The sequence below is a fragment of the Agaricus bisporus genome (assembly GCF_000300575.1).
Source record: "Agaricus bisporus var. bisporus H97 unplaced genomic scaffold AGABI2scaffold_1, whole genome shotgun sequence".
Classification (NCBI taxonomy): Eukaryota; Fungi; Basidiomycota; class Agaricomycetes; order Agaricales; family Agaricaceae; genus Agaricus; species Agaricus bisporus.
Window position 1 is genome coordinate 1,233,389 of NW_006267344.1, and position 23,918 is coordinate 1,257,306.

At 47.1% G+C, this 23,918-nt stretch overlaps 9 protein-coding genes across 9 annotated transcripts; 3 read left to right on the forward strand and 6 right to left on the reverse strand.

The window, feature by feature from the left end:
• Positions 1–1,308: 1,308 nt before the first annotated feature.
• On the reverse strand, positions 1,309–1,712 carry AGABI2DRAFT_113958 (hypothetical protein; the record flags this gene model as incomplete). Its single annotated transcript, XM_006454139.1, has 2 exons — positions 1,309–1,434; positions 1,482–1,712. The coding sequence occupies 2 exons, from the start codon at positions 1,710–1,712 to the stop codon at positions 1,309–1,311; spliced, it is 357 nt and encodes a 118-aa protein (XP_006454202.1).
• Positions 1,713–1,908: 196 nt separating this feature from the next.
• Positions 1,909–2,868, reverse strand: AGABI2DRAFT_60941 (hypothetical protein; the record flags this gene model as incomplete). The annotated part of the gene is made up of 1 exon (XM_006454140.1): positions 1,909–2,868. A coding segment is annotated over one exon (960 nt), but the record flags the coding sequence as incomplete, so codon positions are not given.
• A 332-nt stretch (positions 2,869–3,200) lies between these two features.
• AGABI2DRAFT_52329 (hypothetical protein) lies at positions 3,201–3,890 on the reverse strand (the record flags this gene model as incomplete). The annotated part of the gene is made up of 1 exon (XM_006454141.1): positions 3,201–3,890. A coding segment is annotated over one exon (690 nt), but the record flags the coding sequence as incomplete, so codon positions are not given.
• A 548-nt stretch (positions 3,891–4,438) lies between these two features.
• Positions 4,439–6,268, reverse strand: AGABI2DRAFT_140268 (hypothetical protein; the record flags this gene model as incomplete). Its single annotated transcript, XM_006454142.1, has 9 exons — positions 4,439–4,560; positions 4,635–4,704; positions 4,753–4,984; positions 5,083–5,139; positions 5,262–5,332; positions 5,432–5,494; positions 5,581–5,856; positions 5,954–6,108; positions 6,169–6,268. The coding sequence occupies 9 exons, from the start codon at positions 6,266–6,268 to the stop codon at positions 4,439–4,441; spliced, it is 1,146 nt and encodes a 381-aa protein (XP_006454205.1).
• An 845-nt stretch (positions 6,269–7,113) lies between these two features.
• On the forward strand, positions 7,114–8,109 carry AGABI2DRAFT_113960 (hypothetical protein; the record flags this gene model as incomplete). The annotated part of the gene is made up of 1 exon (XM_006454143.1): positions 7,114–8,109. One exon carries the CDS (start codon positions 7,114–7,116, stop codon positions 8,107–8,109), a length of 996 nt encoding a protein of 331 aa, XP_006454206.1.
• Positions 8,110–8,497: 388 nt separating this feature from the next.
• AGABI2DRAFT_113961 (hypothetical protein) lies at positions 8,498–8,975 on the reverse strand (the record flags this gene model as incomplete). The annotated part of the gene is made up of 2 exons (XM_006454144.1): positions 8,498–8,881; positions 8,931–8,975. 2 exons carry the CDS (start codon positions 8,973–8,975, stop codon positions 8,498–8,500), a joined length of 429 nt encoding a protein of 142 aa, XP_006454207.1.
• Positions 8,976–9,346: 371 nt separating this feature from the next.
• AGABI2DRAFT_113962 (hypothetical protein) lies at positions 9,347–11,775 on the forward strand (the record flags this gene model as incomplete). Its single annotated transcript, XM_006454145.1, has 10 exons — positions 9,347–9,466; positions 9,514–9,702; positions 9,752–10,092; positions 10,165–10,328; positions 10,376–10,479; positions 10,525–10,689; positions 10,737–10,925; positions 10,976–11,432; positions 11,480–11,557; positions 11,609–11,775. 10 exons carry the CDS (start codon positions 9,347–9,349, stop codon positions 11,773–11,775), a joined length of 1,974 nt encoding a protein of 657 aa, XP_006454208.1.
• Positions 11,776–12,177: 402 nt separating this feature from the next.
• Positions 12,178–17,531, forward strand: AGABI2DRAFT_113963 (hypothetical protein; the record flags this gene model as incomplete). The annotated part of the gene is made up of 17 exons (XM_006454146.1): positions 12,178–12,398; positions 12,447–12,539; positions 12,589–12,801; positions 12,855–12,947; positions 12,997–13,394; positions 13,452–13,523; positions 13,575–13,610; positions 13,665–14,053; positions 14,104–14,286; positions 14,335–14,715; positions 14,764–15,200; positions 15,256–15,330; positions 16,616–16,657; positions 16,715–16,763; positions 16,821–16,880; positions 17,122–17,387; positions 17,426–17,531. 17 exons carry the CDS (start codon positions 12,178–12,180, stop codon positions 17,529–17,531), a joined length of 3,114 nt encoding a protein of 1,037 aa, XP_006454209.1.
• Positions 17,532–19,118: 1,587 nt separating this feature from the next.
• AGABI2DRAFT_113965 (hypothetical protein) lies at positions 19,119–22,661 on the reverse strand (the record flags this gene model as incomplete). The annotated part of the gene is made up of 8 exons (XM_006454147.1): positions 19,119–19,466; positions 21,365–21,456; positions 21,513–21,685; positions 21,737–21,879; positions 21,935–22,072; positions 22,124–22,259; positions 22,338–22,528; positions 22,578–22,661. 8 exons carry the CDS (start codon positions 22,659–22,661, stop codon positions 19,119–19,121), a joined length of 1,305 nt encoding a protein of 434 aa, XP_006454210.1.
• Between the last annotated feature and the right edge of the window lie 1,257 nt (positions 22,662–23,918).

Consider the following 23,918-nt stretch of genomic DNA (forward strand, 5'->3'; position numbering starts at 1 on the left):
GTTCATGTTTTTGCAGAATCTGATAAAGTCGACTGATAGAATGTGTGGACAGCGAGCTTTCAATAGCGTCTAGCTGCTGCGAGGGAGTTTGGTGCTGAATGCTATGTTCTGTCATTGGACAGCGGTGAAGGCAAAAAAAAAAAAAGGAGTAGACACCTATATAGATATCAGATTCAGGCGACCATTCACCAGAATATCTCTCACCAGCATTGAAAGAACAAAATCTTGAATCTTGTCCGCGCTAACGGTCACTAAAGCCGTAACTGAAATCGTCTTTGTAATTTCGACCCTCGAAACAGCGACCAATGTGACAAACATATCAGTTGATCAGCAAAATGCAAGACGACAAGGGTGCTACGTACAGCTGACGGTGACAAATTGAAATTAAATGACTCCAATACAGGAGCAATGTTGAACAATGACCCGGTATCGGAAAAGGTCACAGGTCTTTTTTGGAGTAGACAAAAGTCTCATCTCCGTATTTGCAAATGGACCACGTCCGAACCAGGGAATTGGGAGAAGACCGCAGGTCTTTCTCCTCGGAGGCATCTTCGACAAAAGTCGCAAGGAACCACGAGAACTGGTAGAAGACCACAGGTCTTTCTCCTCGGAGGCGAAGACGACAAAAGTCTATCTCCATGTACACGGGACTGAAAAGTCTGCGGTACGCTACGATTGTCGGGAAAACAAGTGGTGGCCACATTCTGAACATGGAAAACATGACAGGGGATGGATGAGAACGCCAGGACCGGATCGATGGTAATCTCAGGAAGTATTTGTCAGCTGCACCATGAAACACGTCACCGTGCCTCATGAAAACGTGACAAGTCATGAAGTGTATGAAATTTCGATTCAATTGCTAGTACATATGTATGTATATACATTGACTATTCTAAATACTGAGAGGCATCTCAAGTTAGGGTTTAGGGTATAGGCACCGAGTCTTCTATATTCTGAATGAGCTGGCGTCGTTGATTGCGTATAGCCTGATTCACAGAGGCTTAGTTTCCTGAGTTGTAAAGCCTGCTCAGAAACCACTCTCACCTGTATCTGCTCGATGAAAGACAGAAATCGACAAGTTAAGCTTATGCAATCGCCGAGACGCTGTTCGAGCTGTGAATCGAGCTGGGGGAGGGTAATACGTGGTCGGCTGCAATTGATCCAGTGTAAACACGCACCCCCTTAGAATGTAGGATGTCCGCAAAAAAGTGGGAAATGAAATAATCCCCAGCCTCTTCATCAAATAGTTTGCATACACTAGATTCCACAAGCTCGATCTGTTGCTGGCGAAAATCCTAGTACAACAACTTATTGAGTTCTCCGTTGAAAATGAGAGAGAGAAAGGAGGCCTGCCTGCATGTCATTCAAGGTCTTCAATAATTCATGGGTGGCGTCAGTCGTGGAATCAAGAGAGATCCTAGATGCTAAGTCTAACTGGAGATGGAATGAGTTAGTATTGCGTCAAAGTTTAAAGTACACACCTCTTTTAGCGCCTCGAGGTCACGAAGTATTGACCAAGGTTCCAAATCATTGTAGTCAACTTCCGAAACGTCTGAGGACAGCTCCTCGTCATCCTCTCCATCGGAAGCAGGCTCAGAGAACTTGCTTTCACTAGAATCATTATCTGAGTTGTCCGACAGCTCTGAATGGTTGACTTGTTCAACATCGAGCGTTTGAGGAAAGTTGGGGATGGGCTCAATGGTTTCGTCCATACCAAAGAAAGCGAATCATGAACAATCAATTAATATATATCAATTAATATATAATTGCGGATGAATAAACAGGCCTAAACCCCATTTGGATCAAAGGCGGCAAAAAAGAAATATCAAAATATCAAAAATATAATGTATCCAGGCGTACCTGAGAATACACTGTTGCAATTACAATACGAAGGTTTGTCCAATGAAATCAAGTCGCGGGGAATGAATGAGGTACAGAGGGTGCGCGGCCAAAATGATCGAAAAAGGACTGACAATAGAAACGAAATGCTACACGCTCGACCTCCAACCAAAGATTCTCGTTATCCACGCTCTTCTCCGAAGCCAAATTTAGACCAATGGCACCGGGCCAATCCAAGAGGACAGAGTGGAATGCCTCCACAAAAACGCGGCGATCCTTCCAATGAGGTGACGCAAGGTTGGCAGTGTTTTCAGGAAGATCCATCATGAGGATAGTTTCTTGGCAGAATACAGTATGGAGTTTTCTTTCGCGGAGGGAAGCGCCCTCTGTCATAGCCCATGACTCACTCAATAGGCATTTGTCCAGGGTGAATAGCTCCAAACGAAAGTTGTGCTCTTGAATGTCCCATATCACTAACCGGCGATCAAGGGGTGCGAGATCAATGCGGTCCCGCGTCCATACTGTATGATTATTCCATTTCACGAAATGTAAGGCTTGTTTTCCCGGAATGCTGACATTGAAGATCTTCTCAGCAACGGCTTTCGATTTAGCGTTGCGGCGACTTGAACGAGCGGGTTTATGGTCGGGTGGTAACTCTTTAGGCATCTTATTCCGGGTATCAGGCTGTACGAGTTCTAGATCTAGGGAAATATCGTGAAGGAAGGAGCGCCATTGTTGAGGGTTGGGCAGAGGCAAGTCTCGCGGGTTTACTTCATTTAGAGTGGCCATCCAAGATGCACGAATAGTTAACCAAGCAATAACCAGACCAACCGCCTTGTCGTTGTTATCATCAAGAAAAATGTGGCTGTCGGGAAATGCGAAACCTTTAAAGAGGGCAGCTCCAGGATGATTTGATAATCGCGATGTGTCGATCTTAACACGGAGGAGGGCATGCGCCCAAGGATCAATGGTGGAAGATGAATATGGGGATAACAGAGGCCTGAAGCGCTTTTCATTGACAGTTGTCCTCTTTGTGACTGATTTTTCGTGACCTGGTGGTCTTAGGTCTGCAGGAGAAAAGTTGAAAAGAGACTACGATTAACGTTGTCATGCATTCACTCACAGGGCTTTCCACCGTGTTTTCTGCCGACGTTGGTAAGGCGCGATGGCCCAGGTGATTGTGGTGGACTGTCAAGGGCTTGAGTTGTCGCAATAGTTGTGAGATTTACTTGGCCTGGTTTCCATTTTTGAATAGCATTGTACATTTTGTGAGTAAGGGGCCCTTGGTAGAAGATGGGGCCACCAGGCCACCGCTTCGTGACAATATGCCTACCGGGCTTTTCAACTTCATACTGCCCAACGACGTTGATGTCATCAGGTATCAGCTGAGGGGGGCGGACAAGCCAGACAGGGACACCCTTTTCTTGCATCTCGAAGGCGACCGTTGTTCTATCGGTCACGGTACCGATGATGGTACCATCCACAAGAGGGACCTCTTCGACAGCGGAAGACTTGAAGACATCCCATTTCTGAATTTTGTCGAGCATTGCGCGGGTTTCTAGACAGTACCTCTGGGCAGCAGCAACGAGAATGATGACGTCGAGATATTTGTGCGGCGTAAAACACAAAGCGCTTGTGGTGAAACGCATTTGGGCGGCAAGAGATTGGAGTCGTTGGAAGTCCTCCCCTGTAGAACATACGCAGTTGTTTACTTCTTGCATGAGCTTTTGCCGAATATCGTACAATTTTTGAGCGAATTTTGAGGCCAATCGACCGGTCTTTCCATCATCCCGGCCTTCTTCAGGAAGAAAATGCTGCTCGGTAAAGGTCCACCATGCGAAGTTCATGGGGTGTTCGGCGAGTGAATCCGGATCTGGCTTTCGAAGAATGTAGGGCAGATGATCGTTCGCGTCGAAATACCATTGCGGCCATTGACACCAATCGCTGGCACCCCATCGACCATCCTCACACATAGCAATTACTTGATTTCCTAAGTCAACCAGAGGAAGATAGTCCGCGTTGGGCGTAGTAATGACCAAGCGTTCGGCCAATGGCGATGGGGTTTGTCCTGTTGCTGATATATATGTGCTGTCCAGTTCGCCAATGAGTTTCGCATCCGTGGCACGTAACTGGCCTGTCCAAAGGGCTTGAAAAGGTTCGAAAATGATACACAGGTTAACACGCACTATCATTGGGCCGTTTATAAGGTCGAAAAACTGTGCCTCCCATCAAATCTTTCGGGCGTCCATACTTTGTCGTAGCCATGGCCATTGGTCGGTCGGTCTTCAGAGGATCAAGGACTAATGTCTGTTGATCACTTGTAAGAAGGGACGAATCGTCTGCTTCTAGGAACTAAAGAGACTAAAGTCTTCTTTGAGTGGCCGCGAGTGGTTGGGATCAGTTTGGATCACTTCGTGCTTCAGCGATGGCAGATTTATATGGCGATGCGCGAAGGCCGAACGCGTTGTTGATGGTTTGTGTTCAATTTAATAAATCAGTCGCGCGTAAATAAATCCGAGTATAAATAATAGTAAATATCAGGAGTAAATATCAGGTCCACTTGAGACCCATTGAATTAATGACTGATTTGCCGGCCTACTCAATCGAATATCAATAACTCTAGTCGGTAACAAGTGACGCCAAATGCCAAAGTCAATCCGCTCAAGATCACAATCAATAGATATGGAGACACAGAAAAGCTGGCGTCGCGAAGAGCCGGACCTGGAACGCAACACTATTACATGAGTCTCAGAATTAAAACTAAGTAATAGACTTGCCTTCAGCCGCCCACACACCAATGGAATTAAATTCAGATACCATAGCGACTAGGCGTTGACTTCTATCGTCAACTTCCCGCTTTCTGTACTTTGAAATTTGTTAGTTAGGGTCAGATTAGTCAATGAATTGTTATACCGCAAGGTGCGTGATCGAAGCATTCTTGAACTTGCCATTCTCAACGTCGATCATGGTATAACATTGTTCAGCAATGTGCCATAAAGCTGCACGACCTTCCAAGGCACATAGCACGAAGCTGCCGCCATGGAGCCACATCACAGGTAGGTTTTTGGGAATCGAAAATTCGTTTTCCAGGCAGCTCGTGTTTCTTCCATTATCGACTGAGTAGATCCGAATGCCCTTCTCTGACCTGAGGGCAAAAGAGTGCCCGTCAGTTGATAATTGCCCTTGGGAACTAGTCCAAATGACAAATGTTAATGAAATGGAAACGTTAAAGGACGGACTTACACTGGCATTGATAAGTGGTGAACATCTTGGCACAATTCTGACATTATCTTCCATGTACTATAGAGCAGTCAGCACGTAAACCCCGATCTGGTGAAATCCTACATTATTCCCTGATTCAGATAGGATACAACAAGGAAACCAAAACTGGAGCTACACCACGCGATACTTGTCACACGAACCGGGGCAAAATCCGCTTCATGTTTAGGGCTCTTAAGAAGCGAGTAGAAATTCCAAAGTCGCTGAGAATAATCTGATAACAAGGTAATGGCACAACGTAGAGGACTACAGAGATTCTTCACTTGCCTGGTGCTCCCCAATACGAAGAGGAATTTGATTTCCATATTGTCACCTCGTCTTCGCCACCGAGAGCCATGTAGCCTGTTTGTCGGTGAACTGCGATGTATTCAATAGGCTTTTGTGAAGCACAGAAGCACGTTGTCACAAATTCCTTAACCAGATTAAACCTCTTTTGTTCATTATATTCAAATCGCTACTCACTTTCTCCGAAACTATCACTGTGGTCAGGACGCCGTTCTCGGAGCCGAAATATAACTGGTCAAGACCCTCCCAGGCCAACGATAGAACGCGAGAGGGAGACTGTTGTACGAATTGAATAGACCACGATGTCGTTGACCATACAACAACTTCGTCATCTATTCCGGCCGCTAAAAAATTGCCGTCGGGTGAGAACATGACACAACGGACGCGGCAGGCCTCGTCGACGAGGTCAAGACGTCTTGCAGGTCGGTACTCCAACATGACAGGTATTGCAGGCTAGGTGAATGATCAGGATCCTTTCCGAGGCAGACATTGAAAAGGACTGAGAAAGGCTTATTATATTGATTCCTTTTAACCCCTGAGCGAAACACACGGAGAAGGCCAATAGGTTCCGAGGGGGGAAAGAGACCTGGGGATGCTGGTGGGGATCAATGTCTCCCTTTGCAACATCGATTGCAAATCTGATGTGCAATGCATGGAACAGCAGCGAACCGCCACCAACGACGACATGTCTGCTGGTGATATGTTCTATCGAATATATATCTCGTTGATCGATTTGATACATGCAAGTGAGAGGCAACAACTCACGTGACCAGTCGCGTTGTGATGCAGCTTTGTACTCGCTTCCTTTCTCTATCTTTCCTACGCTATAGCGGGCTCCTGCTATAGCTACTTCCAACTCGTGCATCAGTCTGGCCTACGACTGCTCCCCGCGGTCCCAGTAAGACGATGCATACGTGCGTCTATCTTTCGTCCAAGGCAAGTTACAATCGTACTGCTGTTATCCTGATGTTTCCCTGATCGTTTTCTGTCTTCTCATTCATCAGCAAATCACCCAGCCTACTGACTCTCGTGACGTGCGCAAGAACGATTACCGTCGCGTTTTCGGCCCTCCCACGACAGACCTCTGGTCCTCGTGTTTCTGCTCAATCGTGAGACCGTAGTGTCCTGTGAGCATGTATCTCTGAATGACATGGGTCTTCAGAGTTCACTCAAATCCGCCTATCGACTATCGACTATCGACTCTCGCGATACGCGCAAGATTGATCACCATCGCGTTTTCGGGCCCCCCACGATAGACCTCTGGGCCTCGTGTTTCTGCTCAATCGTGAGACCGTAGCGTCCTGTGAGCATGTATCTCTGAATGACATGGGTCTTCGGAGTTCACTCAAATCCGCCTATCGACTATCGACTCTCGCGACACGCGCAAGATTGATCACCATCGCGTTTTCGGGCCCCCTCGTGTTTCTGCTCAATCGTGAGACCGTAGTGTCCTGTGAGCAATGTGTCTCTGAGTGACATGGATCTTCAGAGTTCACCCAAATCCACCTACCGACTCTCGCGACACGCGCAAGATCGATTTCCGGTATGTTTTGAGCCCCTTTTTTGTGACTGTTGGCGTTCACCACGTGCTATCAGTCAGGTGGAGACCAAAATGGAACGTTTATATTGTAAGTCTGTTGTTGCCTTACTATGGGTATATATATATATATATATGAAAGCGGCCCACATTCCTGCATTGCTTCCTCAGCCATGCTTCGCCGTCGTAATCTCAACCGCGAAGACCCTGTCTCGAGGAGTACCTTCATCCCTAGAACTAAGATACATGATGGAGACCCGACATCTCCGTCTCAGCAGAGCGTATGGCTTTCAAGTGTTCTCCGTATGATCGTCATTAATTCCATTATGCAGTTTTTCCGGAATGGACTTGTTTCATTGGCTATTTGCCTTGCCCTGGTTATTATCTTGCGCGACTGCATGGTTTCTGCCTGCGGCCTGTATTCATTCCATCGGCCGTCTTCTTCAACCCCGCCTATCTGCTCCTATCTCTTTCACCTTTCCATTGGTCCGCAATTAAACGAGTTGAAATACCGCATTCCCATGATTGAGAGTCGACTTTCATACCTGGAACGTAACATCTCGTATGGGACCATCATCCCGTCGACCAATTATGCCAGCGCTGCCAATGGCGCCCAGGTTGTCCTTCAATTGACCACCCCCCCTCGCATTCGAGGGTGGAGGGCAGCTATCCGCAAACGCCTCACACGCTCCCCCCGCTCTTCCGGAATGAAATCACCTAATTCGGTTCTCAGTGAGGGTTTTGGTGCCGGTGACTGTTGGGAATTCACTGGTTCCCGTGGTCATTTGGGTATATCTCTTTCACAAACTACTCCGATATCAGCTTTCAGCCTCGACTACCCCCGTCCAGATTCGGCTCTCGCGACTTCCGTTGGCAAATCCCCCAGATCCGTTGTTTTGTGGGCGTTGCTGCCCTCTGACAAACTGTCGCAGGAGCTTTCCCGGCCCGTTTCGCACTTCCTTCATGCAGCATCTCTTCCTCCAAACGCGCATGCCACGGATCGTTTCATCGCCTTGTTCAATGGTACATTCAATCCTACACTATTACCCACACGCCAGTATTTTCCTCTCACCTTGCCGACTGGTGCCACGACACAAACAGTCGTCATGGAGGTGCTTAGTAATTGGGGGTCATCTTCGACCTGTGTATACTACGTCGGGGTTCACTAACTGGTTCTGGTAGTAACGTTTAACCTATATCATCGATAAGCGCATCCAAAACCATATTCAGAATTCATCTTGGATACTTGAATCTTTCCGTCTTTCTCATGGTAAGTTATGTGAAGGCAGCAACATTTATATTTGTGAATGTTAAATGCATTCATCTTCAATAGGTTTCAAGGGAAAACCGCCACGCGAAACCAGTAAGAATATAAAGGAATGTGATTAGGGATATGTTTCGAAAATCAAAGAAGGCTGTGGATAAAGAATGTGTGGATAAAGATGGAGTGGATCAACTATGGAGGTATTCTACTTCGAATTCAGAGCAAGGAAGGCACATGGTTGTCATAAAGCTGATCAAACGTGAGTGTATGGATCATTCGTCAAGTGACGTTGCTTACTGCCTGACAAGGTGAATGATTACGGCCTTTTCTGCATGCCCAGCTCGTATGTTCACTATATCACGGCCCCCGTTGGAGTGGACTGCTCGTCGCATGACCAGAACATCACCCCTCCAGTCTCGGTTGCCGGAGACACTTTCGTTGATGGTGAGGTGGTTAGACAGCCGAAAAGCAAGGATGAATCTGTCGTCCATAATCGGGAACCGAACTTTAGCAGGCATACTGTGGACCTTGAGGTTGCGGTTCTCAGATGCGAGGATGCCTCCCAGTGAAGGGGAACACCTCCCTTGGTATGAGCGGCAATGGATTTCAACACCTATCACGGCTTTCTCCTTAGCGGAGAAGAGGTAACCTTGGTGGTAGTGATAGTCCTTGGACTCCTATGCTCAGGTCAGTTTTTCCATTTGATATACGAAACTGTGAATTAACCTGTAATCCAGGAAGCTCTGCTTCTCGTGAAAAATAATTTGGCATTATAGCTATGACGGCAACCAGTCGCTACATCTTATATCGCGCTGCACTCCTGGTAATGACCCTATGACCCCAATTGACGTTACTTAGGAGCTCACAACAATACAGGGAGCACGCAATCGCCGGTTGTCTAGGCGCGGACCCACGCCATTTGTTATTGTGACCTTCAGATAGGTCATACCCTGTTTTTTTATTTTATTTTTATTATTTTGAATTTGATTGAAGCCAGTCGATCGTTTCTTGCTTGGTCCCTCTCACTTGATCCAGGCCATGTGACTAAGAAAATTCCAATCCGAATTGTCAGGGGGGCCTGCAAACTATCGTTCATTAAAGCCTTTCCCCCGTCCCCTTGTCTCAATCTCTGCGTTTTGACAATGACTTTGGAGATTGGAGTTCCTTTTGTGCGCGACGGCGAATTGGCGTTCATCAAATCACCACGATCCTCAAAGAGAGTGACAATCTTACCGCATCCTTCACCCACTTCGGGAGGCAAAGTGCGTGTGTTCCCTCAATAGTCGGAGATGAGTCTAACATGATGCAGAACGTTTTCAGATATAGTCAACAAATTCTATCCAGCAGGGGATCCTTCGAAGAGACCGGTGAAGATACACGACAAGACCAACCCTGGACCTCTCCAGACCCCAGTCTTTCGAGTCTCGATCCCCTCACAAGCTCAGATGAGGAGAGTGGTGCAGACGAGGACGATGTCGAAGTTGCAGCAAGGAACAATGTGCGTTACTATCTGTTCTCATACAACAATGAATGACGTTTGTTAACAGATGCCATATTCCTGGCCCCGCTGGTCAAAGACCTATGGAAAGGATCGATGCCGCTGGTATCTGCAGACTGGCCGTACCATGATTGAAGCTCCTCCCAAAGTGCCCTCCAAACTCAAACTGGACAAGTATACGATCTTTGTACATGAGTCGGGGTTTCGACGCCAGATGTGGGTCAATGAAGGCAGTCAGGAGGTGCGATGGGTCGCTGCTGATGAAGGCTACGAGCGTACCATGGGAAATGAAAGGTATCAGCTCAAATACGGTGGCAAGCAAATCCGCTGGGTGTTGAAGGACACCTACGCGAGGCGCAGATCTATAGATCCCGTTTTTGATTCTCGGGGGTATGCATAATATTGCATAATATATCATATGTTACCCCGCTGAGCGTTGAAGGATACTTAAGAGTGACGCAGATCTGTAGATCCCGTTTGCGATTCTCGGGGTTACTATATGAGATTGAGACACAAAGGCACCGATACGTTCCTCCAATCGTCGTTGTACCCTTCTTCAACGCGGACGACCATGTCAGAGGAAGTGTCATACGATTGTGACATGTCGGGTGAAGAGGAGCCTTCAGGTGAGTATCATTTAAATTCAAGGGGCACTAATGTACGACATGTGCAGACCAAACCCATTCGAATAAGTCAGAATCATGGAAGGAAAGCCTCCCGGACATAGATTACCACAAATTTGGTGCACAATCAACTAGCTCGGCTGATATTTGCCAGGTGAGCTGCTATATTTCTACCTGCGATGACGCCTGAAAGTGTTAGGTTGTTGACGAAGCCCTCTGTCCGTTGAGAAAGCGGATTGAAATGTTGGAATCTGCTTATTCACGACCTGGTTTCGGTAACCTGGAACCAGTACTCGCACACGAAATCACTGAACTTCGAAGGGTTTTGGAGCCTAGAGCTGGGTTACAGGACGTTGGGAGAGAGGTAAGTCTTATCCAGAGGACCACACAACCATCTCACAACTGTACTAGAACATGGAACGTGATATCTCGGTGATTTTTTCCCGTCTAGATAACCTCGAGAGGCAACAAAAACAAGATGCCAAGTCGGTGTTACGCGACTTAAACCAAGTCGAAACAGAACTCGAGAAGCTCAAGGACAACACTTTCTTTGAGCAAAAGTGCATGCAAGCCGCTCTTAGGCATCGTAAACAAGATCTAGTACGTTCCCTTCCTATCTGTGTCCTCATTTTGTTCAACGTTCCATCTAGGATAAGCAGGCGCTTGAGATGCATGGTCTGCAATGCCTCGTTTCCCAACATGTCCAACGGTTTGAGGATTGGACGAATAAATGTGGTGAGGTTACGAACGCACTCGACAAGCATTCGGCACTACTGTTTGACAAAGCTCGTGGGGCGGAGTCCGGCCTTGATCAACTCAACATCGATGTTTTATCTATGAAATCCGAAATCTCGAAGACTGAGATGTCTATCCAAGGTCTCAGAGAGCTCATTGATTCCAGCAATCACTGCTTTCAATCACTCTACGAAAGTCTTTGTGACAGTTTCAACCAAGTTAATGGAACTTCGACCTGGACGTCTATGCGGATGCAAGATGAATGCATCGCGAAACATTGGGAGTTTGAAAAGGAACTCAAGGGGCTTCAATCAGAGATTTCTACTCTCGTTAGAAACTCCATTTCACAGCTAAGCCAAAGAACTTTAGAAGGTTGTTTCCTTATCTCACGAATAGGACCTGGCTGACCATATCGGCAGAAGAGTTAACTGAAGCGGCATTCGCGGCAGAAGGCGGGTCAGACGGAGAAACTCTACTTTTTCATGAATGGGCTTGCAGTGAGTGTGAATGTTAAACCATTATATCAGTTGGAAATGACGACCAGTCAGGGTCATTAGACCCCCCTCGTGATTCAAGGGAAGTGGTGCGAGCTGAAAGGGGAATTTTGGATTTTATGGTGGGAATTTTCCGCTATTGGAGGATATTCACCCTCGTTGCAATCCCTCTACTCCTTTCCCTCCTTTGGCTAGAGATTACGGACCTTGATCACGAGTGACGAATCTAGGACCATGCATGCATAGTGACCATAAACACAGGAGCACGTTCCAAATATAACGCACATTAATGCATTTGGGAAAGCAAGTGTTTTCTCAAAAGGAAACCCAGGAATGTAAGGAATTTCACCAGGATGCTTGGTCGACGCAGGCTAGTAAGCTAAGGTAATAAAATTTTGATCAGTCAACCCTATAAATAACCTGACCTCGAATTTTCGTTATCTAGTTATCCCTTCACTACTCTTTCACTTCATCGCTCTTTTACTCCCGTTACTTTTGCCTTCAGGTAAGGTAAGATAACTCTGCTCTTTCGTTATCCACGCTCTTTTAGCACCGTATCAAGGTAAGGTTCATATTGTAATGACTTTTGACGGTCCACTAATAACTTCCCAAAGATTCCTTGAATGTCCTCAAAAGGCAGTCATGCGCCTCGTCCCTTGCAATTGGACAGTGATCCATATCTCGTGGCGGCGGAAGTTCATAGGAGGGAACGATCAACTTTATATGCGTTCCTTCGCGGACAAAGCCCCACTGGAAAAGGAAAATCCAAAACCAAATCCTCAGCCCATCACCAAGCCCACAGAGGCACGACTATCAGCCAGACTGGGAGCGAAGTCGCCCTAAGGTGCAGTTGCAGCGCATAAACAGCCCGTTTATTAATTTGAATTCCCAGACAATCCCGTCATTCCGAGGTTCGCAGTAATGATTCTTTCGATCTGTTGTTAGATACGGATTCAATAATGAGCGATGCTCCTGTAATCCACAGGTACACCATTCAAACTCTTGGGTTTTAGCTAGCTGACATCAGCGTTTAGCACCGGGAAATTCTCTATTACTAGAGATGATTTCGACGCTGTGGATGAAGACATGCCTTTGGTAGAGCTGGGCCATCTTATGGACGAAGCAATGCCCTTGTTCGAAGTTGAACCTATTCCTCAGATGGAAGTTGAGGAGGTTCGGCCACCAATGGAAGAGAGCAACCCGCCCATGGAAGTTGAGGAACTCAAGCCCATGGTAGGGAATGTAAGGTGTGAACCATTCGCAATCTATGTCCGTCCAGGTTCCAATCTCTTCCCCCAAGTATCTTGCCGCTTTGGGCTTCGCCTCAGGGAAAGAATCAAAAGATGAGTATAGATGTGAATCCTGGCGATTCACAGAGCAGGCAGCCACCAAGGTACGTATCCTACGTGAATAGTTTCAAGTAGACACTAAAAGACCTTTAGCCACCACATCTTTAGCCACTGCACGCCAACAAATCTGAACCATCCTCCGCCCCGATCAGGAACTTCTGAAAGAAGACGATCACCCCCCTCCAACAGCGAGCCTGAAGAACGGAGTGCGAGTTCCAAAAGAAGGCGATCATCCCTCTCCGACAACGAGACCGAAGAACAGAGTGCGAGCACCAAAAGAAGACGCTCCCAGGCTGAAGAACGGAGAGTGAGTACCAAAAGAAGGCTATCATCCCTCTCCGGCAACGAGACCGAAGAACAGAGTGCGAGCACTTTCTCTGACAGCGCGGCTGAAGAACAAAGTGTTCTACAGTCGCTCGTGGATACTACACCTAATAAGCGAGCCCGTGTGGGCCGCCACAATCTGACCATAACCTACGTAGACGGTAATGGTATGTCATCAGCCATCACCTAGAGACACATCTGCCTAACCAAGTCCACGCCCAAAGGAACCAATCCAACTCCAGGCGAGCCCCGACTTCCTAATGGACCTATTGGACCTGCGGCGTTGACTAATTCCCGTATGTCTGCACTTACCATATATTGGCGAGGCAATCGTTGACCCTTGGCAGGGATGAATACTGGGTCTGAGCATCAATCGGAAGGAGGTAGGTTCTATAACGTATCGACTCAACAGTGACGCTTACGGTCTCTCATACCAGAAGCGTTGAAATCTCAAGCCGGCGCCTCTGCTTTATCTGAACACAATAAGCTCTGGCCGTCTCAAGGTTCTAACCTACCTATGCTCCCCCTTCATCAGGCACCTCGACTTAACACAAGCCACTTAAACGTCGTAGATACCTCAAATCATTCGAACCATCCTCACGGTCATGTCACGCCTGGTACTCCAAGTGTTCCAGAGCGTCAAGCTTATCCAACGGCGGTTAACGACATCAACCTCCCCCGGCTGTACGATTGGCTGGCCTCAGGTGTCAGACTCGGCATTTTGTCGGGCCAGAACCCTGCCATTCCTGGCAACTCCAACCAGAATGCCGCAGATTCCGGTAATTTGGGATGGCATAATCCTGTCACTCTTGGTGACTTTCATCACGTTGGTTCCCAAGTCGTTTTACTGTTCAAAAATGCTGATTTATTCATAAGGATTGGCTTCATTCTCAAGGTGTCAATTTTCCATCCGGAGGAGGGGTGGAAGTCCCGTCTGTTGATCCTATATATGATGATGGAGATGCCGATGATGAAAGAGACTTACCGAATTACCATGGAAATGGAAAATATCCGAACCATAACCCCAAGAACTGTGCACAAGAGTACAGTCTTTTCAAGGTATGTGGTCTTTGATAATTTACAACAGTTCTTATGTGCTTTCCTCAGAAACGCGTACGTGATGCCTTAAGGTCTCTTCTTGGTTATCGAAAGGGCACAACGAAACTTGTCTCAGCAAGTCGAGATGAATGTGAAACATTCGCCAGAACTGGAAGATTTCGTGACGGTCCATCACTGGATCAGTTTCGCTTGGATTTCGTTTCGAACCTCAAATCTCCTTGGAATAGGCGCGCAGCGGATATCTTCATGGAACACTGGGCGGATACAGAAGGTGATGACTTTGAGGCCAAACGGGCTGTAGAAGACTCCTTCTGGGTGACTTTCAAGACTTTGAAACGTATTTATGCTCAAGAACGTACTCCGTCGCCGAATATCATAGCTCGAGAACTCAAGAGGAAGGCTACGAACGCCAATGGTCGAAGATATAATGTCTGTGGACTCACTTGTTGACTGATAACTGCTACTAACTTGTACTAGCGACGACAGCGACGCGCAAACGCATGCTATTACTATGAAGATCTGTCGCCGGAATTGGCGAAGTACGCAGAGCTCTGGAAGCGTTTGTCACCGGATGCCTGCAGTGGGGATGAAGAAATAGCTTTGCCCTCCGGCGAGACTGCTCATGTGATCATAGAGCCAGTATGGCGCAGCAAACGTGTCCGAAAATGGTTTAGGGTATTTGACGCTTTACATATGGTTCGTCGCTTCGAGGGTGGGATCCCGAAGCAAGGGAATTGGCCAACCATTAGGACGCAGATCAATCCCCCCCGAGTGGATGAAACTTCCAGGGCCGTCAAGCAGCTACCGCGTAATTTCTACGATGACCAGTGGTATAATAATCTGAATGATTTGGAGAGGAGCCACATTGATGCCCAGCCAGAGGTTTCTCTCGCTTTCAATCCAGAGCTAATGAAGTAAGATTGGCTCTCATGCTGGCATCTGTTTGCTAACGAGCTCTGTATCATTCAGGACGGTCAAGCAATATAGCGGCCTGACTTGCCGCTCTGACAGGCCGTTGGCCGCTGACCTGGTCGACCTTGATATGTAGGAAAATTGGAAAAGCATTTGTTATCTTCAAATTGGCCTCAACGTCACATTTATATTGTTCTATACCCTTCCATACCTACTGAGTATTCAACTCCTCGAGACTCCCTAGCCTACATCTATAATCCATCAAAATATATATGCCTGATTGATGCTCTCTTAACCCTTAACCCTTAACCGTAGATACTTAGTAAGCGTGTGATTGGTCACGTTACCAGAGTTTGATTGCTGCTCAACTAATTGACTCCGTTGACAAAGCACCGCGACCATGGTCCCTAGGCTTCTCCTGCGTCTCTCATATAAAGCATTTTGCATAGTAGACACCAGTCCCTATGCACTGCGGAGGCAGACTTGTGTCATCTCCGTGGATTATGGCGAGTGATCGTATAGCAGACTTGAGTCGCTATGCTCCATGGTTTCCGTCTCGGAAGAACAGGCCTCTGCCGAGTAGGCTTCTCCTGCGTCCCTCATATCAAGCATCTTGCATAGTAGACACCAGTCCCTATGCACTGCGGAGGCAGACATGTGTCATCTCCGGGGGTTATGACGAGTCATCACATAGCAGACTTGAGTCGCTATGCTCCATGGTTTCCATCTCAGAAGAATAGGCCTCTGCCTTCGTTTTCTTGGGAGTACTAGCTGGTTGCACTCACCAAACGGTGATTATGAAGGTGGAAGGGGGTGATTTGTGAGTATCTTATCTGGTGCCTTGTACGGAGCCCATCCGCGTTAAGGATTGGACTATTTCGGACTGATTCGATGGTCGCAGGAATTTCCAAGGGTCTCCTTTTAAAAGTTTGGTGCGTTTATATATGTAGAGTTATAATGTGCGCGCTTATTAACTCGAAATCCAAGAATTCAGGAATGCTCAATTGACTCTAGGAGTCTTTTATCTGGCGCGTCCAATTTATCGGTAAACGAACTTGCTCCTATCAAAATCAGAATTCAACCAGAATTCTTCCAGTATGTTCTTTGCGCTATAAATTTTCCACCTTGGATAGTCATTTTACCCTACACAAGTACCAAATAGCTTCTCAATCTGAGCAACACGTCTTTTTGATGTCACCTGGACCCTTTGGTATGATGTTGAGCTTATCTACAAGTCCTGTATCCAAACATATCCTATTTCTTCTAGCCGACATTGAAGAGTTCCGTTTCAATTCCAGTGGAGGTTTTCCTTACACAACTTGTCCCATGTCGTAGAGCTGCCAGTAAGTATAAGCGCTGATCAAAACCTTACTCATTTATCACTAGAAAAGTACTATCACACTGAAACATATTCCAGTAGCCTTGCATATGCTGCGTCTGATTTACAGCTCTTGAACGAGTGAGTTTTGTCAGGAGCTTCATTGGCATGCGAGCTTATCTTTCCTCAGAATCCAAGGCCTATTCCCTCTGGTCTTCGTTTCTCCGCTCAATCGAGGGACCGTGTTGTCTGATCAATAGATGACTAGACTTCGAGTACTCTCTGAACTTACTGCTTCTCTTAGGCCGCTCTTGCTGCTGAAAATCCCCATGTTCCAGCAATCCCGAATGTTCAGGATTACAAAGTTAAATAGAGCCGGAATGTGGTCAGGTCGGGAAATTACGGCTGGATTGTTTCGCGGTACTACTATGTGCTGCGATTGGTAAGATATCACATCACGTTCATTTGGGACTGGATAAACGGTTAATTGGCTTGTACGTAGGAAATCCGGAATTTCGAGCTTCAAAGAATCCAGAAATTCCGGGATTCTGAATGTCAAGAATTAGGAATTCCGGGAATACTGAAATACTGAAAGCTTAACCCAGGAACATCAGCAAAACCTGGAATTACGGAAATACCAAATCCACAAATCCGACCATCAAACATTTCAACAATTTCCAGCACGTAGAATTGGTGAACTCAGGCCTGAGGCTGGGGCTGTGAGGAGCTCATATGAATCCACGCGCCTTGTCATGGGCGCTGATCCAGAAATCCTCCATCTGGTTGGCATCGCGAAAGTCGAAGGTTTTCACGAGATTAACGAAGCTTTCGCCAGCCAGTCCGTCTTTTCCCATCCACCGCCTTTCCTCAGGTAAGCGATTTGGACTGTCAATTGACTGCTTGTCTTAGGCCACTCTTACTGCCGGGAATTCATATCTCCCCGCAATCCAGAATGTTCGGGATTATAAAGCCGTATAGAGTTGGAATGTGGTTGGGTTGGGAAATTTACGGATGAGTTGTTTTAACGGTGCTATGGTGTGGGCGGTGTTCCTAGTGCTGTGAACGGTGAAAATTCATGTTCATTTGAGACTAGGAAAAACGGCTAACGGGCTTGTGCGTAGGAATTTCGGAATATCAAATTTCAAAGAATTCAGAAATTCCGGAGTTATGAAATATTGAGTGCTTAATTCAGGAACATCATTCACCAGCATCCCCGGTCAATAAAGTTTCTGTCCACTGTCAACGACGGAATTGGGGTTTGTTTTAATCATAATCCGCTCATTTCTGACTTTCAAGGTTGGTTTTCTTCTGGCTTTTAGTAAGTCTCATCATCTAGAATGTATCGTCGGCCTAGCTAAATAATTATCGTAGGTTGTATGGTATTAGTCGATGAGACGAAATGCTTCGAAGCTACGCGCTCAAGCTATAACACACGACTAAATCACATACAAACGACATCTTATGGCTGCGTGTCCGAACGTTAGCATGGCCAGATATAAACAATGACCCATCTATCTACTCTTAAGGCGACATCCCTGACCGCGCTGAATTTTTTACGCAGAGCCTAAACGTGTTGGCATTTGAATGGGCCATACGTGTAGGCACTTCAGAATCATTGATGTTAGTGGAAAGGTTAGCAGAGGCAAAGAGATAATAGAGTTGGCAGAATGGCTGGCAGACGGAGAGAGGTGAACGCATCCCCACAGCATGCGATCTTTGCCATGCAAGATTCCTTAATGGCTTGCGGTGGACGGTGGGGACGCCATTACGGTTCCCTTCCAAGAACAGGTTAGTATTCTACCGCGCATCTTTCCAGTGTTACACTCAGTCATAACGGATCGAGATAGCAGCCACTGTTAAACGTGAAACTTTGCGCGGCTGGACCCCTACCACCATCATCGAACTCAGTATTCGTATTCGTCGTCACCTCTGCAGCTACGGATTTCACCACCACTAGTTGCATGTCTTGCACGACATCCGAGTCATCGGTAACAGTAATCGTACCCGCTAATGATGCCTGGATCGCAAAAGTCAACGTAATGTCCGCGAAAAAAAAAACACGAGGTTCAGAAATGGTCGATCGAAACAGCCTGGCCTAGCTCCCTGGATGACAGAGGATGGGGTGCTGTGCGGCGATGGCCTTTTGTATGTTGATTCGGTATGCCGCAAAGGTCATGGAAGAGGATCCCAGGTATGTAATTCGCAATGTTTTACCCTTCCCGACTTGGTTCTCATCTACTCACCTTCGTAGCGTCCAAAAGCAAATGCTTGATCTTCTCGAGGGTTAGTGGCGCCATAAAAAAGCGGCAAGAGTCATCTGTGAAATGAAGAATGTTACTTCTCAGCGAAAGCTATTACCGGTAAGGAGAGAATATCAACGTCAACGGATTCGTCGTAACGATAGTGGTTGCGAACATCCCACATAATAATGCTCTTCTCCCCCACATAATTGATGTTGGTGGCCTCTGTGTCATTGGATGGCTTCGATACACCAAGTACTTGTACTTGTATCCTACCGTTCATCTATAGTAACAAGGAAACTGCCCATCCGCCAGCGCCATCTCTCTACAAGAAAAAAGAATCCCGTTCATCGTCAGGTCGGTCAATCAAAAACGCCATCGTCTTCATCGTCAGCATCGTAGCCCCGCATGATATCATGTGCGTACTCTTCGTCATTGCGGTTTCTTTTTTGGTTGATAACTGTTCCATCATTGTCGACGCTGTCCCCCTTCACTAATACAAATCCTTTGCAACGTCTCCCCCTCACAAACTTCAACCTTTCAGCGTCTCTTCTGGCAGGCGTATATTTGTCCGCTACGCATGTGTTGAACCACCTCCTTCCAGGATCTGGCTCGCTGTGGTCTTTGTCCGAAATGTCCGCGTCGTAGTTTGCTTCCTGCTCGATTGGGCCGAATGGCTCTGTAACAGGTGTTTCAGCTGGTCCAAAATCCTAGGTAGGTGATTAAATCCTCCTAGAATACGCTAGAAAACTTACTTTTAGCATCCATAGTTTGATAAAGTGTATAACGTGTTGGTGAGATGGAAATGAAGCGTTAAAAGTGAACGCGTCTTCAAGCGATGCCCACGGCTCGGTGTGGCGTTGTTTGGCTGCAAACGCCCCTCCCCTCAGAGCGCGCCCCAAATTCACTGCTGCTCCCACCCCCGCCAAGACCGCACCAGAGACCGCCCGTCCCCAAGAGCCACCGGCCCACTCTCAGAACCACCAGCCGTGTCACTCGTGGAAGACAACGGGCGCACCGACTGGCCAAAAAGCCCGTGGTGGCTTTCCGATGAACCTTCTCTAGCCAGATTCAGCAGGCCCGCATCAACCCATCGGACGTCATAAGCCTGGTGTGTTCTTCTTTCTCGCCTTCCTTTGTCAAGTCTCACCGCCTCAACGCCCCCCAGACGGTCTCTCCATTCGCGAGTTCACGCCAGGTACTGTGTTCGCCAAGAAGCAGTAGGTTCCTGTGCCTGCGTCGTTTTTCCTCGCTCACCATACGAAGGAGAAGAAGAAACGAAAGCAAGTTCAATACTACCCGCTGGTCTCGTCGTTCACTCAATCTTCAGATCCTGTTAATTCAAATTTAGATCCACAAACACCACCACAATGGATACGAACAACTAACAATTCACGTTCACCCCTCTTATCAAATACCACGACAACGACAAAACTCAATAGCACAACTACCATAATCACAAACGCAAATCGCTCCGGCTGCGCGACCAGACGGGACGTGTCAGCGTTGGTCTAATGTGTTTTCAACTCTCAGGAAGAAGCTTCGGCGTAGAAGGAACCAAGGCGCTTTCCATTCTCAGAACGCCATACCCTTGACTATAAACTCGTCATTTAATCAGAAAAAAATAGAGCTGTTTTTTTGGATAATGTTTAGCGCCTATAGTAATCCATCAGCAGTACCGAAAAAACATTGTAAGCCCAAAAATGCCAAAGAAGGTATAACAATGATTTTCCACCTTATATCAAGTGGGATTTCCTAGAAATGAAATAATAAATATATATGCGAGGCAAGAGGCTTATGCTCCAATGCTAAGAATACAAAGAAGTAGCGAGGATCAAGCTGTAATAACAGTGTAAGCGAGTACCATAAAGAGAAGATAATCATTTCTCTGGCCTTATATCAAGTGGGATTTCCTAGAAATGAAATAATAAATATATATGCGAGGCAAGAGGCTTACGCTCCACTGCTAAGAATACAAAGAAATAGCGAGGATCAAGCTGTAATAACAGTGTAAGCGAGTGCCATAAAGAGAGGATAATCATTTCTCTGGCCTTATATCAAGTGGGACTTCCTAGATTTGAAGTAATAAAGATATATACGAAGCAAAAAGGCTTATGCTCGAATGCTAAGAATACGAAGACGCAGCGAGGATCAAGCGGTAATAACAGAGCAATAAATCGTTATAGAAGTATTATAATGTCTTTATAATGATTTCTTGCTCTGCCAATACAGCTCGATCCTCGCTGCGTCTTCGTATTCTTAGCATTGGAGCATAAGCCTCTTGCCTCATATATATCTTTATTACTTCAATCCTAAGAAAATATAAGGTCAGGAAAATCATTGTTATACCTTGTTTGGCATTCTTGGCCTTACAATGTTTTTCGGTGCAGCTGATAAGCACCGACCCTATGCCATTGTCGAAAGGAAAACTTTAATAACTCATCAAATTTTTCAGCCATATAATCTGAATGTTGTTTGTGCAATATAAAAGTGACCAAGATATATTTAATGAGTATTTAAAATAATAAAATATGAAAAAGTCAATAAAAAGAACCGAAGAATAGCACTAATCCTCGCAAAGGTTGCGATCCCCACCACTATCGCCTACCCTAGTTCGCTTTGAGGGCCTCGCTACTTCTTCCTCTTCACTTTCCTCTTCCTCGCGAGGGCGAGATAGCCCAGAAGATGTGGTAGAAAAATCTGTAAATAGTTTCGGTGAGAAGTACATCTATTTGGTGCGACTAACGCTGCGTTACCTTCATCCCTTGCAGACTCCCCAATACTCTCGCCAGCACCACCACTCTGCTCTTCAGTGTCGCCTTCATCACCAGCATCTGAGTCTTCTGCTAGAAAAAGATCGATATCGGTCGGCCCATCAAACGAGGCCTGGGTTTGACTTCTTGCACCATCGCAATGCCCGAAAATGGACCTAAAGCCCAGCATAGCGTCAGTTATATTAGGAGATGGGCAATCGACTTACTCGTTAGCCCAGGCGAATACTCCATCGCGCCACTTACCCTGCTGGCTCAGTATTAGGACGATGTTCGCAAAGAACTGGTCCTTCTTGAATGTGTCTGTATTCGCCACCCTCCACTCTTTAGCCGAGGAGAGAGCAAAGTGAGTCTAATGAAAAACAAATAAATCAGGATGTTCTCGGATGGGGTGAGATGGGGCAGACGTGGAGGACAGCATATGCGATCGAAGCAGGGGTTACTTTACTTAGCCCCATGCATTGTGCTCGGGTTTTTTTTGTTTTTGGTTCGTTGTATTCGGCACCAGTCGCTGAACTCGGGCCAGTGAAAATTGCCTTATATACCTAGTAAATTTGTGAGTCGCGGAAGGAATATATGCACAGATAATTACTTACCAAAATCCATAAGGGCCCTCGAAAGCTCTGCATCTTCAGGTTTCGCCGATTGTATATCGTACCAGGAGGATATAAGAATGCAGGCAACGAGCCAGATGTGACGCGAAGAGTCCCATCAAGGAGACCAGCTATAGTTCTAGCCGAAGCGTCAGCACAAATTAAAAAAAAACTCTAGCTGGGAACTTGCGCGTCAGGATCTTCCCTGTATTTTGACGAGTGTTCCAAAGGTATGACGAGGGCAGCAAGTTGGGGGTGGTTCAGGCCTCGGCAGTCATCCTTGGCGTCGGTCGGCTGAATAGGGGGGTTGAGCGTTCGGTCTGGGAGGAGTCCAGCGACGTGGTTGAGGATCAACAGCTTCAGGCGATTTGCATCGCCTGAAACGGCATTTGCTTGCAGGGTAGCCATCTGTAAATTATGGTTTTAAATCTGCTGAAGTATTGACGAGAGCACGGACCTGACCAGCCAAGGAGTCTCTGACATTCTGGGAACCTGCCATCGCTACCATAGCGTCATCAAATTGCTCAATCTCCTCGGCCATTTTTGCAAAAACACCTCAGTAAAGCTGTTCTCGCTCGCTGGTGAGCCTAAGTCAAAGCAGTTTGAGCACACAAATCATATAATGAAAAAGAATGGCAGAGGCGCACGCTGGTTCTCTCAGGTGCCCGCCGTCGATATCGTTTTCGGCATACCACCAGTAGCTGCAAGCACCCCAGATGCCTTCGTATGGGATAAAAGGACTGCCGTCTCGAGTGTACCGACGAACGAAGTCATAAAATCGATCCAAAAGCACTCTGATAGACAAGCTAGGCATTTAGCATCGGAGTGGTTGGAAGCTGAAGTAGACTTAACGATTCACCACCTTTGACCGATTTTCGGCTTGCATTCGCAAGGATGGCCTTGACCATAGCAGCGACAGCAGAAGTTGGTCCCGAGAGGGCCTGAGGAGAACCATTCAAGGCTCCATGGTCATGGCCAGGGGCAGTTGGGGAGGCACTGCGTCGGGAAATCTGGTTGCGAGTCAAAGCAGTTCTCGTGGTCGAAGGCATGGCGCTGTCAGAAATCAAGTCCAGAGGCAGCCTAGTAGGTTTAAGTACGCAAAAAACTGGTCAAAAGTCGGGCCACTTACTGATCGGTAGATCGCCTACCAGGCAGAAGCCCTAGGTCACCACACATCGGTCCTGGCTCCGAAAAGGTGATCGGTGGATCGCCTACCAGGCAGAAGCCCTAGGTCACTATGCATCGGTCCTGGCTCCGAAAAGGTACAACAACCTGGCGAATGCGATTAGCCAGATCGGAATAATGCCTTCGCGATATGCCAGGGCACCGTAAACTCGCCATCTCTAGACCGAGTTGCGCGCAAGAGCAGCAGCCAACCAAGCATCGGCTGCAGCCCCGATAATTGCCGGGACCAGTGCACCTGACTTATATTAGTCAGGGACCTACCATGCTTCTAGACTGTGCCACGAGCAGCTGCCATTCGGGTCACGGCAGCTGCTCGAGCGGTTGCCTGTGCGACGGGGACGGGGCCACTGATGGATCAGACACATATTCGGCAGGGCTGGTGGGGGAAGGTAATAACTCACCTTACACAAACTTGAGCTTGAAGCCCGTTCGGTGCGATACTTACTACCCAGCCCAAGGGTACAAATAAGCCTTGCAGGGGGAAAGAAGGAAATTGCCCTTGATGGATACAATAAAAGAAAGCATGGGGCAGGTACCAGGATGAAACGACGCCTTGGCTGAAGGGGGAGGGGGAGATATACCTGCCACTTGCAGATAGCGGCGAGTCTAAAAA